The sequence below is a fragment of the Euleptes europaea genome, chromosome 2 (genome assembly GCF_029931775.1).
Source record: "Euleptes europaea isolate rEulEur1 chromosome 2, rEulEur1.hap1, whole genome shotgun sequence".
Taxonomy (NCBI): Eukaryota; Metazoa; Chordata; class Lepidosauria; order Squamata; family Sphaerodactylidae; genus Euleptes; species Euleptes europaea.
This window is the reverse complement of record NC_079313.1, coordinates 7,383,052-7,399,682: the sequence shown is the minus strand read 5'-3', so window position 1 is coordinate 7,399,682 and position 16,631 is coordinate 7,383,052. Positions and strand designations below refer to the sequence as shown.

The following is a 16,631-nucleotide window of genomic DNA, read 5'->3' as shown; positions in this document are numbered from 1 at the left end:
TCCAGATCGGAGTCCACCGAACCACTGAATCCAAACCATCAAGGTCCGTATTGTCTACTCAGACTGGCAGCGGCTCTCCAGGGTCTCTCAGGTGGAAGTTTTGCAAATCACCTACTGCCTAGTCCTTTTTTAACTGGAAATGCTATGGATTGAATCTGGGACCTTCCACATGCCAGATGGAGGCTGCTCCATTGAGCCACAACCCCGCCCTGTTTGAAAAGCAGTTTTGAGAGCTGGTTAGTTCCATTCAATAATTTGTGATTCTTTTTTCTTTCTTTCTCCCTTTCAAGAAACAAACCAGCGAGGCTTTTGTTTTCACCCCATCTTTCCTCATACCAGTTTCCCCAACATTATTTTTCTGCCAATTGTGTAAAAATAGAGCTGGGAGGGGGGAGGGATGATAACAGGAGATTAAGAAACATTCACCTGAAGTCTGTCTCTGTAACCGTCCCTTTATATTTAGTAGAGAAAGGAATCCCAAACCGTTCCTGTGAGCCTAAAATCAGAGGAAGTTCCTGCCACATCTCTGCATGCTTACCTGTTCTGGCCATGCCTCCACTTAGGGGGAACGGGCAACCTGTCCTGTCTTTGTGTTAAGCGCAATTGGACCCTTCAACCATGCTGAAATGCCCCCAAAGAGTCTCACAAACTACCAGATTTATTGGAACAGAAGCTTTTATGGGAGTTCACCTCTCTTGATCAGATCCATGAAGCGAATTCTCAGGCGGCAGATAGGCACATATGTTTAAAAATTATGTTATAAAAATGGCATAGAAGAATCCACGGCAATAAAAAATGGAGCAGGCTGAAACAGTGGCCTTTTATGCAAGGACATTTCCCTGCAGTCAACTCCCCAAGTGCTTCGGGTCTTCCTTTTGGTTATTTATGCGTTTCGTGACCATCAGAGGTCACCTTGCTCTCCCCTCCCCACATTTCCCCTGCATTGTCAAGATTCTGGCTAAAACAGCATCTGGAAAATGTGGGCAAAACGTGGGGGGGGGGCGAGGTGACCTCTCACAGTCGCGGAACGCCTGCATGATCAAAAGGAAGTCCCGAAGCCGTCGGGGAGGTGACCGCGAGGAAACGTCCCTGCATAAAAGGCCAAAGATAACAAAAAGACCAGAGATGACAAAAAGGCCATATCAGCTCATCCTTGTTTGTATACAAGTCCCCACCCCACCCCGCATAGCCTGAAATGCTACAGAACAGGTTGCCCTTGGATGCCACCAATTGCCTGAACTAGTTCCGTCTCTCTCTCTCTCTTCCCGCACAGATATCCCCGAGGAAGAAGCCCGCTATTGGGCCAAGAAACTGGAACAACTCAACGCCATGCGAGACCAGGATGATGTGAGTGAGAGGGATGGGGCTATCTTATTCCAAAATGACACCTAATTCAGCCTTTCTCTTGGGTTTAAGTTGGGAGGTGGAATATTTTATATGTAGAAGCAGAGAGACAGAGTGGGGATGCAGAGAAGCAAAAAGGTCTTTAAATAAATTTAGCAGGAGAGGAAAGGTTTGTAAATCAGAGTGGATTCTTCTTTTCCGTTTGATCAATTTCTCCCTTTTCCCACACAAACACAAAGCTGTTCTAACTTGTAGAAAAGGGAAGAGGCGGAATCAAGAAAACAGGGCAACCCTGTCTATTTCAAGGGCTAATAAATAATAAACTCATCATTTAAAATAGCCTCCTAGGGAAGTGTGAAAAATTTACCAGTCCTTCCCAACGTAACTTCAAGCAACTTCTGGGGAGATGAATTAATAAGCATTTTTTGAGGGCTAACAATGTCTTGCAGACTTTCTTGTGAGAATATTTTGGATTGTGGATTGTATCTACAGGCTCATCAGTTCTGAGAAATAATTTTTTTTTAGTCTGCCGCCCAATGACTGTGAATGTCGTCCAGGAGAGAGATATAGATACCCACTCCCCCAAAATCATTTTCAGTTCATTTCAGCTTTAAAGATTCCACCTGTTTGTGCCTAAAAACCGAAAATGGATGGTGCAAAAGACACTTTATGTTTGACAGACTGCTGGAGATTCACGCTCCTTGTTCCACTCATTTGTGCTAGTCATATGCTAGAGATAGAGTGGCAAAGTGAAATACCACAGGGAAGGATTGTCAAGAATGCGGTTTGTCCAGGCAGTGCCCCAGATGGAATATAGATCTTGGATCTCGATCTGTAGGAGACAAATTGCATGCCCACACATTTCTGTTCAGATCCACATGGGAAGGGGTGTGTGTGTGTTAAGTGCCGTTAAGTCACTTCCGATTCATGGCGACCCTATGAATCAATGTCCTCCAAAACTTCCTATCTTTGACAGCCTTGCTCAGATCTTGCAAATTGAGGGCCGGGGCTTCCTTTATTGAGTCAATCCATCTCTTATTGGGTCTTCCTCTTTTCCTGCTGCCCTCAACTTTTCCTAGCATGACTGTCTTTTCCAGTGACTCTTGTCGTCTCATGACGTGACCAAAATACGATAGCCGCAGTTTAGTCATTTTAGCTTCTAGGGTCAGTTCAGGCTTGATTTGATCTATAACCCACTGATTTGTTTTTTTGGCAGTCCACGGAATCCGTAACCCTCTCCTCCAACACCACATTTCAAAGGAATCTATGTTCTTCCTATCAGCTTTCTTCACTGTCCAGCTTTTACACCCATACATAGTAATAGGGAATACGATGGCATGAATTAATCTAGTCTCATTGTCAACCTTAAAGTTGTGTAATTCTCCTGTAGTCATTACTTTTGTTTTCTTGATGTTCAGCTGTAGTCCTGCTTTGGCACTTTCTCTTTTAACTTTCAGCAGTAGTCGTTTCAAATCTTCACTATTTTCTGCCAATAATGTAGTGTCATCAGCATATCTCAAATTATTAATGTTCCTCCCTCCAATTTTTACTCCACCTTCATCTGAATCTAATCCAGCTTTCCTAATTATATGTTCTGCATATAGATTGAAGAGATAGGGAGATAAAATACATCCTTGTCTGACACCTTTGCCAATTGGAAACCATTCCGTTTCTCCATATTCTGTTCTAACTGTGGCCTCTTGTCTAAAGTACAGGTTGCGCATTAAAATGATCAGATGTAGTGGCACACCCATTTCCTTTAAAACCAGCCATATCTTTTCATGATCCACACAGTCAAAAGCTTTGCTGTAATCTATGAAACACAAGCTGATTTTCTTCTGAAATTCTCTCGTATGCTCCACTAACCAGCGTATATTTGCAATATGATCTCTAGTGCCTCTCCCTTTTCTGAAACCAGCTTGAACATCAGGCATTTCTCGTTCCATATATGGTAACAGCCTTTGCTGTAAGATTTTGAGCATCCCTTTACTTGCATGAGAAATTAATGCGATGGTCCAATAGTTGCTGCAATCTTTGATGTCCCCTTTGATGGGAAGGGGAGGGAGGATTTAACCCAGGTGTCAAACATATGGCCCACGGGCTGGATCCAGCCCCTTGGAAGTGCTTATCCGGCTCGCAAGCCAGCTGAGGAAGTCCCTCCTGTCCAAATCTGGGCTGGCAAGTCTGTTGTGGTGAGTCTGCCCCCCTCTCCGCTCCCAATCTGGGCTGGGTTGGCGAGGCATGGCCCAGCCCAACTGAGTGACATTATGTCATATCCAGCCTTTGTAACGAATGAGTTTGACACCCCTGATTTAACCCTTCAGCCTTCCCTTGGTTTTGCTAATTGAAACTGGGCTTCCTGTGCTATTATTAGCACTTAACCGGGGGGGGGAGGGGTATCCTTAAAAAAACATGGATTTTTTTTCTCGTCCTTTCAACATTCTAATATCTGCTCGGTTTGGTGAAGTGGCTGAGTACACATCTTTGCCTTCCTCCACCTGATATCCCTGATGCTCACGTCATCAGGGATTAGGCTTCGAAGCAAAGAAATTACACCCCAAACAAAACCTCCTCTTTTATCTTCACAGTGTGTGTGTGTGGTGGGGGGTATATATGTTGAGCTATTTTCCACTATACAGTTGACCATTTTGCTTGTCGTTTCCTCTCCCTCCTCCCCTCCCCAACAGTATTCGTTCCGGGAAGAGCAAGAGAAACCCCTTCCAGTGCCTGGCTCACAGTGCTGTAAGTGAATCTCATACCCATGGAGTTCCCCCCTCCCCAAGCACAGGCTCATTTTTAAATACCCCACCGTTGCCACTATATTGGGGTGTTGGTGACTCTCATAGCTCATTAGGAGAATTGCGACAGCAGGTGGCCAGAGAAGGAATCATTGCTTCCACCGTTTCTTCTCAACCCTTCCCTCTGTGTCTTCCCACCCCTCCCTTTGTCTCCTTCCCGCCATGTTTCCCCCACCTTCTATTGAGCTGTTGTACAGTAACGGATTGGCGGCTAACTCCACCTTGGCTGAGAAGCATCCTGATGTACTAGAAAAGTGAAGGGGAATATCAGAGGGTGTTGAGGGAGGAGCGGCCAGTGGAGTGACCCAACCATGGCCCTATCAGAAGGGAAAGGGGGAAAAAATCAACATCTAAGACCAAGTTTATACAATGTATATGTTTATTACAGGCGAAAATCAATAACATATATAAGGCCCTGCAATTGCCTGCCAAACCAACACGTTCATGTGAACATATAACACAAATAGACATAAAATCACAGAAAAGCATTTCGGCCAAATGGCCTTCTTCAGTAGTCAAAGCAATCACAAGTACCAGATTAAAAATATACGTGACTTTCTAAAAATCTTTATGACTGTAGGTGTGTTGTGTTCTGCAAAACTTCCTCATCTGTTTTAGGTTTCCATACAAATGGGCAACTAACCCCCGTGTTTGTTTCCCTCTTAAATGAGGAGATGCTATATTACAGCCATAAATAAAATTGTCAACATATCATAGTCATAAAGATGTCTCACAATCTAGAGCAGTTACAAAGTCTATTTGTGTTGTATGTTTACATGAACATGTTGGTTTGGCAGGCTATTGCAGGGCCTCATATATGTTATATATGTTATTGATTTTAACCTGTAATAAATATATTAATCTTCTATTATCAGTTAATTATTAATTTTATTTTTAAAAATAAAAAATGGCCAAATTTTCTCTGCTCAGGCATCCCGGTTTCCAACCAGCTCGTGATCAAAGCATGATGGTCCCGGCCATCCTTCTGCATCCGAACTTTCTTGAGCTCAGAGGTAGACTGCTACTTAACAGGGAGGCTCCTTTTGTTTGTCTTGGCCAATAGCCCTTGGTATTCCTCTCCGGTTCCATGAAGTTGTCTAATTCCCTTTTAAAGGGATCGAAAACTAGTTACCCGTAACCATGAATCACAAGGAATATAGTTGAAAACACTTCACAAGAGCAGAGATGGATATAAAAATTTATGTGGGGGGGGGGCGGGGGAGAAGAGCAGAGATGGCTATAAAAGACCAAAAGAAAAAGAGAGAAAGACAAGTTCATGGAGGATGGGTTGATTGACAGATAAATGAAACCTCCATGTTTAAAGGCAGTCTACCTCTGCCGATCATCTGCTTGGGGACAATCATTGGAGGGAAAGGCTGTTGCCTTCAAGCCTTACTTGAGTGCCTGGGGAGCATCTGGCTGTAGAGTCCCTCCCCTACCCCCTGCATCTCCTCTTCCCTCTTAGAACTGAAAGTATTGGCTATGTTTAGCGTTGGCTTGTCTCTTAAAGGGACATGTCTTTTGGCTTTCTTTATAGGCAACTGGAATTATTTTGGCTGGGGAGATCAGCAAAGTAAGTATCTAAACCTCCCCCTCCTCCCCAGAGACCTTTCCTTCTCCTCCTGAGGAGAGATCTGATTCTAGCAGGCTTTTGTTAGGCGGCTCAGTAAAGACATGGGTGACTCAGGGGATAGAAAATGTCAGGGCATGACCAAGAAGGGGGCATTACTCCGGCTTGCCCTTCTTGATAGATGGCAGCTCTCTGACTACTCATGGGGGCATTTTTCACGGTAGATTTTGCTTCTGTTTTGCCATGGACTAAAAAAAACCACGATTTAAATGTTTTTTTCATGGCCGCGATTTATCCCTGTCAATCTCGATGTAGTTTTGGTTTTTCATGGGAACAAAGCATGCTGTATTTGACAACGGTTTGGTCTGTCCCTTTTGCAGGAGGCCTCCCCTTCCAACAGGCTCATTGTTTATGCCTGCCCCCAGCTCCGCCCCAACTCCGCCCAGCAGATTACCTCGTGCGGTTCACCAGCCCCAGCGCAAAAAATAAGCACCAGTCCCTCTGGTCTCCTCCATTTTTCTTCCACCCTCGCTCTGTTCTGCTTTGGGAACAGTCAGATTCCAAATTGGGGGGGGGAGGCAGTGCTTTCCTCAAAGCTTCCCTCTATTTTCTATAGGTGTGGAACCCATAGCCTTTTAATGATAGACAGGATTGGGGGGGCAGGGAATCCATGTGCCCAGAGAAGTGTTCAGCTGAAAGTGGGAATGGCGTGGGGGGGGGGAGAGGAAAGAAGGCCCCTGGCTTGCTAGCCGGCCATGATCCGGCCACATTGCATCGTGAGAGACAGGAGGGCTCCTAGCTTGCGCACCAGCCCCGATCCAGCCAGTGTGCTTGGAGGGGGGGGAGAGGAAAGAAGGCCCCTGGATTGCACGCCGGCCATGATCCGGCCACATTGCATCATGAGAGACAGGAGGGCTCCTAGCTTGCGCACCAGCCCCGATCCAGCCAGTGTGCATGGAGGGGGGGGGGAGAGGAAAGAAGGCCCCTGGATTGCACGCCGGCCATGATAAGGCCACATTGCATCGTGAGAGACAGGAGGGCTCCTAGCTTGCGCGCCAGCCCCGATCCAGCCAGTGTGCATGGCTGGGGGGGGGGAGAGGAAAGAAGGCCCCTGGATTGCGCGCCGGCCATGATCCAGCCACAGGGCATCGAGAGAGAGGAGGGAGATAAGAGCAGGCTGGCCGCCCCTCTTCAGAAGAGTGATGGGAGGGAGTTTTGCCTTGGGTTTTCTGCTCTCAAGATGCACATTTTTCCCATCCGATTTCTCAAAAATCCCCCTCCCCTCTGGGGCAGAGGGGCCAACAGCCCCTTCCCTTGAACATCCCCCTCCCACGGGTCCAGCTGCCCTAGACTGAGCTGCCACCACCCCCAGCGTGCGAGGAGTACATGGCGTGGCCCCTTCGGTCTCCCCCTGGAGCTGTCCGTCTGACGTCCCCCTGGGCTTGGAGGTGTGGGCCCAGCTCCAAGGCCCATCCTGGGCAAGGGGCGGGGAAGACTTGCGGGGACGGAGGGAGAGAAGTGCCAGGATTCTAGGCAGGCAGGCAGCCAAATGGGCGGTATTCTTGTCTGAGCGCGAAACTCCCCCAGCCAATCACCGTTCTTGGGGGAGGAGAAAGGAGACGTCCCGGGGAGTGAAGCAAACATTTTTTCATGGGCATCCGAACAACAAAACACGTGTCCACAGGAAAGATCGTCTCAAAAGTGGTTTGGGTTGCCTCTCTTTTAACCCGGCTTATTTTGCTCAGTGGGGGAAAACACGGATCTGCAGTGAATAACCAAAATTTGACTCCGACGCAAATCAGCGTCGAAACAGCAGCAAATCTCCGTGAAGAATACCCCAGGGTGTACTCATATAAGTGGCAGATGCTCAGGGTGGAATTCTGTTGTCAGCATGAGAGCTTTTCAGAGCTATTTCACTAAGGATGGTTTCAAATTCCACACACTTGCTGCTTCAATTCACTGTTGCTTCTCCGTGTGCAAATCAAATCCTGGATTCTTTCTTTTCATGCCATTCTGTTCACTCCAAAATGTTCCCAGAAACAAAACGGAATGCCCCTTTCAGTGTTATTTGTGTATCAGTAAAAGAGCCCCAAACCCAATACTGATAAATGACACCGAAACGCCCTGCAAATTGCAACTCAAAACCGTACGACGTGCATTATGTGATACCGACATCCCTTGTAACCGACAGCGAAAAATGGAGAACCTGAGACAAAAATAAAAAGGAACTAATCGGGGAACGTTTGTTCAGCCTACCTTTCATGTGTTCTCTCTCATGGGGGCCCTGGAATGAACGTCTGGGCCTTCATAGATATAATGCCACAGGTAGAATTTTTTGTAAAATTCCCATATGCAATGCTTTCCCAATGGATCAGTTCACATATTCAGCTGCCAGCTCTCATGTTTGGAGTAATCAGATGAAGGGTGTTCCTCAGGGAGTGCTGAGGGAAGGGGGCATTTTTCAAAACCGCCAACAGTGTTCAGTAAAAAAAGGGGGGGAAAGAATTAATTTGGCTCCACCTTAATTTGTGCAATCATAATCTTTTGTTCAAAGCATGGATGGGCTGAAAAATCTTTAAGCTGCCATCTGAGGTTGCCAGGGCTGGTTACTGGTGTGTGTTGGGGAACATGGCATGCGTGGGGTGTCGCTGCACAATGACGTCACTTCTGGGGAATGCCCAGAAGTGATGCAATAGCTCTAGGAACCAACAGAAACTCCGTGGTAAAACCATAGAGTTTCCAGCAATTCCTAGAGCTACCACCGTCGCTTCCAGATATTCCATGGAAGTGATGTCATTGTGTGGGCGATGCCAATGAGTTCTTATTAATTTTTAAGATTTTTTTTATTTGAATTTTTAATTCCCACCACCACTACCACCACTTCAAGTGGGAACTCAGGGAAGCTCCTGCCCCAACCAAATGCTTGCCAACCCTACTGCCATGCTATGCAAACCTGCTTAGAAGTAGGTTCCGCCGAACTCAGTAGGACTTACTTCTGAGTACACATGCAGAGGATTGATTCAAGTTTTAAAAATAATTAAGTAGCGGGGACGGGGGAAGAAGGGGAGAAAAGTATAGTCGTATGCAAGTATTAGGTTCTGCCTTGAACTCGGAGTTGGTGGGTTTGTCCTACACACGAAGCAAAATGAGGTGATATTGTTCTGAGGGGGCAGAATGAATCACGTCAAACTGCAAGGCAAAGGGGTGGTATTCTTAACGCTCTTCCATGTAAAGATTCTCTAACTGGGGGGGGGGGAATTAGCACATCCGAGAGAAAGCTTTGAGCTTGGCCTTTGCATTCTGTGCTGCAGTCCCACTTCTGGGGAATTATTAATTTGGAGGGAACTTACAAAAAATATAAACCCTCCTCTAAAATCCAAAGTGGTCCGGTCCGCGCTACCACCTCCGTCTTCCGCCACCTCGTTACTGCCTCACTTTGCCGCATGGTTAGGGTTGCTATGGAACTCCCTAAGTATTGATCCCTGGTGCGATTCCATCACTTCTGGGTTTACCCAGGAAGTTCCAGCATCATGCATGGACGCTCTAGTGATTCCCTCCAAAAACTCTAGGGAAACCATAGAGTTTTTTGGGGAAGAGCTTCGCCGGCACTTCCGGGATAAACCCGGAAGGGTCAGAATCGTGCTGATCGCCGCCTCCCCTCAGCTGGCCTACTTCGGCCTTTCGGCCAGCTGAGGGGCAACGGGCAGCCCGGTGAGTTGGCAGGCAATTGCTCGCCGCTACCGGGCAGTTGGGAACCCTATGCACAGTAGACTAGGTCTTCGGGGCTGAGATTGAAGCAGGGGATAGGTTCGCTTGCTGGGGGGCTTTTCCAGTCTCCGACCTGTGTTCCCTCATGTACACCCCTTGCCTTCCCTTTCTCTCCTCACTCCATTCCATCGATAGCCACAAAAAGTGAGCATTGCCCCCCAAAAAAAACTGACATGAGTAAACAGTTTTCTGCCTATCCATGCTGCACGTCGTTATGATGATGTCGCCTCTATTTTCTGTGCTTGGTGTTGACTCCCTCTTTCGCCTCGCATTGGATCGCATTTTTATCTTCCTTCAAACGTTCTTCATTCTCCTCGCTCTCCTCTCTCGCCTCTCTTTTTTCCATATTTCTTTTTGTTCTCCCTTCAGTACCCTTGTTCTCCATAAACCCCAAATTTACATCTTCTGTTCCCTAACTGGGCCTTTTCTTTCTTGAAACCATCAGAACGCTTTACCCGCCCCGCTTATAGGATCTAGATCCTGTAGACTGCGGCTGAAAGTTTCCATGTGTAAAATCCAGTTCCCAATGTTCTCTCACACTCTTGGAGTCCCAAGAAGCAGAAATTATGCAAACAGGGGCTTGGTTCTCAGAGGGCCACAGAAACAAGTAGCAAATTTAACCCCCTTCCCTGATAATATCCTTGAGGTCTTCATTTCCTGTTTTGCTGTCTAAGGGCCAAAGTAGACATGACAGAATTCTTGTGGCAGCCAACAGGAGGAGATGCGCTGGTAATTGGGCAAAACTCTATGGTAAAAACCGCTTCTCCAGTAGAGTTCTTGCCCAAATACCAGACTGTCTCCCTCAAGGTCGCTGGCGTGATAATGTCACTTCCGGAAGTGATATTGGCGCTTCAGCACCAGCTTCCCTCCGCAGATGGTAAGTCCCCACCCCCACCCATTCCCCACCAGTTGCCAGGGGGCAACCCTAGTTGCCGCATGGCACCCACTGAGCACTTAACAGAAAACCACTTGATATCACAGTCAGATGACAGAAAGAAGAGGAGCCAGAGTCTTTGTATAAGCCTAGGCAAAAAGGACTTGTTGCGTGAACTCGCTTTGCCATCCTGCTGCTCCTCTCAGGATGATTGGAGGCAGGACTTGGGGGACCTAGCAGGCAACCTCCTGCCCCAAGACTTCAGGCTCTTGCTACTGCTCCATGGAGCAGGGGAGCAAAAATGTGGGGGGGTAATGGTGATGCCATAACAACATTTCCAGTTGCATACCCAGAAGTGATGTCATAGCATCATGTGACCCTCCGGCAATTCTCCCATTCTCTGTGGTAAAAGTCATAGAGAGTTGGGGCATTCCTAGAGTGTCGCTGACACAGTGACAATGTCACATCTGGGTATGCAACCAAAAATGATGTCATGGTGTTGTGCGATGCCGGTTTTCAGATTATATGCCCCCTTCATGCTGTGACACCCAGACATGTTAGCAGCAAGTCCTTCCAAAGAAGGCAGCCAAAAATGACAGCCCTGTAGGGGGCTCACAACCCAAGAGAGGCTGACTCTTGATCCAAAATCCATGGATTTGATTGAATTATTATTATTTGTGTGGAGCTTCATAAAGTCCATCATTTGGAACAACACCTTTACCTGAAAAACTGAGCAGCTTGGTTTTTCTTGAGAGGAAACCCCTTAAGCTGGTATGCAGAGACAGGCAAGCAGGAACGAGGTGGAATTTCAAAAACTATCTGATTTGATTCTAATATCCCAGTTTCAATTTCAGATCTCCCTTGTGAAAACAAACACAAGGGAACACGTTTTTTTCGCAGCTGTTTCTCTTTCCTTATACCGACCTCTCCCTCCCAGATTAGTATCTGTGCATTTTTCGTCATTATTTTGCATCAATTACAAATATCAAGTAACCTTAAATGACAACATAAGGAATTAAAAAATGAGATTTGATTCCAGTATCACCTTAAAAGCCAACAAGATTTCTGGGATATAAGATTTTGAGAGTCAAAGCTCCCGTTTGTCACATGAGGGATTTAAAAGGGGGTGAAAATGGCCGTATCTTCCCATCATCTCTGCTCTTGAGAAATCCTTGCTGTCCGCAAGCCTTCCCCCTGTGTCCCTGTTGGTTATAACGGAAAGCATTTTACTAGCTCCGCATCTCACTTGCTGCATTACTGGACCCCTTTCTTCAGATGACGACCCCGACAGCACGGTGGACGACCGGGACAGTGACTACCGCAGCGAGACCAGCAACAGCATCCCGCCCCCATACTACACCACCTCTCAGCCCAACGCATCAGTCCACCAGTACCCCATGCGCCACCAGCAGCGAGCACCCCACGACTCCTACCCAGAGAACTATGAGACGGACTACTCGGACCATCGGCCAATCAGGTAAACTGTCATGGAAAGGGCCGGAGAAAATTATGCTTTTCCTTATTTTAGCAGAGAGAATGTGGGCGGGGTGGGCATACGAGGGCACGCTATGGGAGCGTTCAGAGATTGTCTCCACCAGCGGTTCACCCAATGACCCTGGGAAGATCGCGAGGGTAGAGTTTCCCCTTCCATCCCTAGTAACTGAAGATACACTGCCTCCAAAACTTGAAACTCCATACTTAAGTATTAGTGGGTAATCTCAGAGGGTAGCTTTGTCGATCTGCGGTAGAACAGCTAGATTCGAGGCCAGTAGGACCTTAGAGACCAACACGATTTTCAGGGTATAAGCTTTGGAGAGTCAAAGCTCTGACAAAGGGATCTTTGATTCGCGAAAGCTTATATCCTGAAAATCTTGTTGGTGTCTTAGGAGCTACTGGACTCGAATCTAGCTGTGTTAGTGGCTAAAAAAACTCACTCATAAGCGGATGTTTAAAAACTGATTATTGGAGGTCATATAAGCTATTTTTTACTTTTTCGACAGATGGGGTAAAAATATCTGTCTGCCTCTCCGTCTCTCTGTTTGCATGGGGAGATTGCCCCATGTGTTCAGACACACAGGCCTGCCTCCTCCCCACCTGCAGCCGGAACTATCGCATGATTTTTCCGAACATGTGGCTCAGGTCGTGACCCCATCATGTGCCTTTTCTGAACTTGTGATTCTGGGGGGAGTGACTCGACTCCATCACGTGACTTTTCTGAACGTGTGGCTCGGGGATCAAATCCATCACGTGACTTTTCCAAGCACATGATTCGGGGGGGGGGGGAATTACTTCATCACAAGACTTTTCTGAACATCTCGCTTAGGTCTAAGCCATGTGTTGTATCCTCTGCCCTTGAGGGCAAAACGGTCCCCTGCTTCACACCCTAGCCGCCATCCTGAGCAATCTCTGGATGCCACAGGGCCTGTTTTGTCTGTTTGGCTTGCGTTATGCCTCTTGTATGCTGACCCTCTTCCTCTTCCCCCCTCCGGCAGACGCTATGGTAGCGTAGATTCTGCCGCGAACGGGCGCAGTGATGCTGAGTCCGCTTCCGAGTCAAGCAGGCATACCAGCCGCCAGCCCTCCCTCGAGAGCAGGCACTCCCTAGACCTATCTGATAGGTGGGTCTTTATCTTCTCTTTCGCCGTGTGCCTCTTCTTTGCGGAGTACTGTGGTAATTTCTGGTTTGCAACCTGGGTTAGGCCATTATCGCCCATCCAGCTGGGGCACCCATCTCCTCCCTCCCAAAACAACATTTTTTACTCTCAAATAATGCTGAATTCGAACGAAGATTTTGCCAGGGTTTAGATCCCCTCCAAACTGTTTCTCAGTGCTAAATTTGTAAGTTTTTTTTTAAAGGCGCATGAACACATGAAGCTGCTTTATACTGAATCAGACCCTTGGTCCATCAAAGTCAGTATTGTCTACTCAGCGGCTCTCCAGGGTCTCAAGCAGAGGTCTTTCACATCACCTACCTGCCTAGTCCCTTTAACTGGAGATGCCGGGGATTGAACCTGGGACCTTCTGCATGCCAAGCAGATGCTCTGCCATTGAGCCATGGCCCCTCCTCATGTTGCATGTTGCAGAGCACTTTTTGTTCACCACCATCCGCAACTTTTCTGAAGGATCTCTGGAGAACACGGTGTTTTTCGTAAGCACTTTGACCCTTAGCTTTTTAACAGCTAATTAAGCACTGCTCTTGGACAGAAATAAATTCTACGGACAAGGCGCCATCGGAATGCTAAATTAAAGGAGAATGTTCACACATAAATGCAGTGGACTGCAATTGTTTCATATTGTCAAAGATGGGATCCCAAACTTAGGCCGAACCTAAATATAGGGTTGCCAACTTCCAGGTACTAGCTGGAGATCTCCTGCTATTATAGAGGTCTCTAATCTGGTGAACCAGGTTGTTGTCCCCACTATTCCACATGAAGCCAGCTGGGTGACCTTGAGCTAGTCACAGTTCTCTTCGAACTCTCAGCCCCACCAACCTCACAAGGTGTCTGTTGTGGGGAGAAGAAGGGAGGGAGATTGTAAATTGGTTTGATTCTCCTTAAAAGGTCGAGAAAATTGGCATATAAAAACCAACTCTTCTTCTTCTTCTGCATGGTGTAGCTTCGTCAGCCAGCGTGGTGTAGTGGTTAAGAGCGGTGGTTTGGAATGGTGGACCCTGATCTGGAGAACCGGGTTTGATTCCCCACTCCTCCACATGAGTGGCAGAAGCTAATCTGGTGAACCGGGTTGGTTTCCCCACTCCTACACATGAAGCCAGCTGGGTGACCTTGGGCTAGTCACAGCTCTCTTGGAGCTCTCTCAGCCCCACCTACCTCAGAAGGTTTCTGTTGTGGGGAGGGGAAGGGAAGGTGATGGTAAGCCAGTTTGATTCTTCCTTAAGTGGTAGTGGAAGTCAGCATATAAAAACCAACTGTCCTTCTTCTACTACTGCATTTCAGGCTTCACCAGATTTTGAGGGATTCCATGAGATTCCCTCCAGCGCTACCCACCCACTCCACTATGCTCACTGCCCCTGATCCAACTGGTGGCTGTACGACCTCAAGAAAAATCGCTTGCTTTGCTCATCCCCTGAAAATTCTCCCCGATATTCCTATTAACGTTTCGCCAGTGTAGCTCAATGTGAATTTCCTGGTGTGACAGGCAAGATACTGAGCAGACTCAGAAGCTCCCAGCAGGCCGAGCATTCCCCAGAGCCCCCCTCCTCTGTTTCTAAGCTCGGGGCTGAATGCACGGGCGCTCCCGTGAGGACCCATCGCCTCCCCCCCTCCCCCCCCTTTGCCAACGCTGGAGGTGTGGTTTCGGTCTAACCCAGGACTGTCCCGTATCATGTCTGCATGTGCTTCCCATAGCCTTCTGCACTTGCTCAGAGACCGTCTGGTGAATCTGCTGTAGTGTATCTCCCAGGACTGACTCCTTTCCCACCACATTGAATACCTCGACCCTTCCTGTGTCCGATTCCCCAATCTCTGTTTCCTTTCCTTCTGTGATCTGTTTGCCCCTTGGTTTAAGAATTTGGGGTACCCAAAGGTAGCAAGAAATCCCCAAAAGTGGAAAAAGAAAAACTCAGGGGGGGGAAATAACTGCAGTGGACTGAAGAAGTTTGGAAGAGATGTTTGAGAAGCCATTTTCCACACAATACAATGAGGTGGTAAAGCCGGCTCATGATTGTATGGACTGTGCCATTTCAGGCAGCAGTGAGTGATCTCATTGTTTGCATTCTCCCCAGTTGGAAAAATGACTTCCCTGAAAACCGAGACCAAATACAGCAAGGAGGGGGCTGAGATGCTAGTATTCTACTTGCAGGGGGTTATCGTTTTTGTGTTTTTGTTTTTTACGGTGGGAGAGGCGTTTAGAAAAGATGTCCAACAACTTGATGCCTGAGGTGGTACAGTCCACCCAACCAGCTCAGGGCTCTACCGTATCATTCTGATGCACATATAGACCCGGTATAGATCCGAGCCCTGAACTCACATCCCATAAGTTATTTTCTCCAAAGCTGGGGGTTCAACCTAAGAAGGTTACAAAAGAGGAGCAGTCATGCATTTCTTTAGAAGGTTTACTGAGGTCTTGAACAAAAGTTTCCATTCCTAGAAATTGGTGTTGGGGGGGGGGGCTTCAGGAGGGGCCATTATAGAAGAAGACAGCACCTCTGTACATGTGTAGAATGCAATCTTGCTGAATTATATAAGGGCATGGCTTCTGGACAGGGCATAAATATTGTCCCGTCTGACGTAATGATGAAGTTACCGTGAGGGGAGCAGGTGCATACCCAGGACAGGGCTACTGTTTGTGGCTCCGTGTTTCTGTCTTCTTGGCTACTGTCTTGTGGTGTGCTGGTGGCTTGCCCGCATCTGTGGGGCCAGCTGTGGGAAGGGGCAAAGGGGAGGGGGGAAGAGGTTGGGGCAGGAGAAAGTCCTCCAAAGTGAACGACTTGAGTACAGGGCCAGACTCCACATCAGGGACCATCAAACCTTTTATCATTAAAGAGCCAACGTATATGAAGATTCAGAGCCAGAGAAGCGGTAAAAGAAAACCGGACTGCCGAATTGCAAACTGACAACCAAATGTTACTAATATTTGACACGATGATTGAAAACTAAGTTTGCCGACCTCCAGGTAGTTTGCCGACCTCCGGGCTGGAGATCTCCTGGGATTAGAACTGATCTCCAGGCGACAGAGATCACCTGAAGAAAATAGCCGCTTTGGAAGGTGGACTCTATGGCATTATGCCCCACTAAAGTCCCTCCCCTCCCCAAGATCCACCCTCCTCCGGCTCCACCCCCAAAATCTCCAGGTATTTCCTAACCCAGAGCTGGCAAGCCTATACTGCTCACCCATCAAGTTTCTGCAGCCTAAACTTTGCTTGTTGCGCTTCTTTCGTTGGAAAGGGGTGTACATGAAATCTCACAATAAATCCTAAATATGCTCAGAAGCGCCAGGCACAGTTGTTTTACTGCACCAGCATAAAGCTGTGTATGGTTTGCGCTCGGATTCCTGGCACCTGTTCACCTCTATCATTTCCCTCTCCGTAAGGCATCTTTAAGAAAACCCTCCAGTCCTATCAAGATCTTTGACTGCCATTCCCTTCAGGCTGATTATTCCCTTCACCCCACCTACCCATCTGATGTACCTCAACTTAAAGATTTTGTTTTAAAAGGGCCATATTTGGCTCCATAGTGAACCACATACGGAGCCATAGACTACAGACCCCCGCTGTACATGTTCAGTCACTGGTCAGAGAGCCCGCGTGGTTAAGAGCGGT

General features: G+C 47.5%; 1 protein-coding gene across 1 annotated transcript in view; it reads left to right on the top strand.

Annotated features, from left to right (window-relative positions):
- Positions 1–16,631, top strand: part of UNC13A (unc-13 homolog A) — a 117,791-nt gene that overhangs the window by 7,338 nt on the left and 93,822 nt on the right. Inside the window, exons 6-10 of the mRNA XM_056867696.1 lie at positions 1,274–1,347; positions 4,032–4,086; positions 5,680–5,715; positions 11,630–11,831; positions 12,847–12,972. Coding sequence (XP_056723674.1) covers positions 1,274–1,347; positions 4,032–4,086; positions 5,680–5,715; positions 11,630–11,831; positions 12,847–12,972 — 493 coding nt within the window. The remainder of the gene's footprint in view (positions 1–1,273; positions 1,348–4,031; positions 4,087–5,679; positions 5,716–11,629; positions 11,832–12,846; positions 12,973–16,631) is intronic.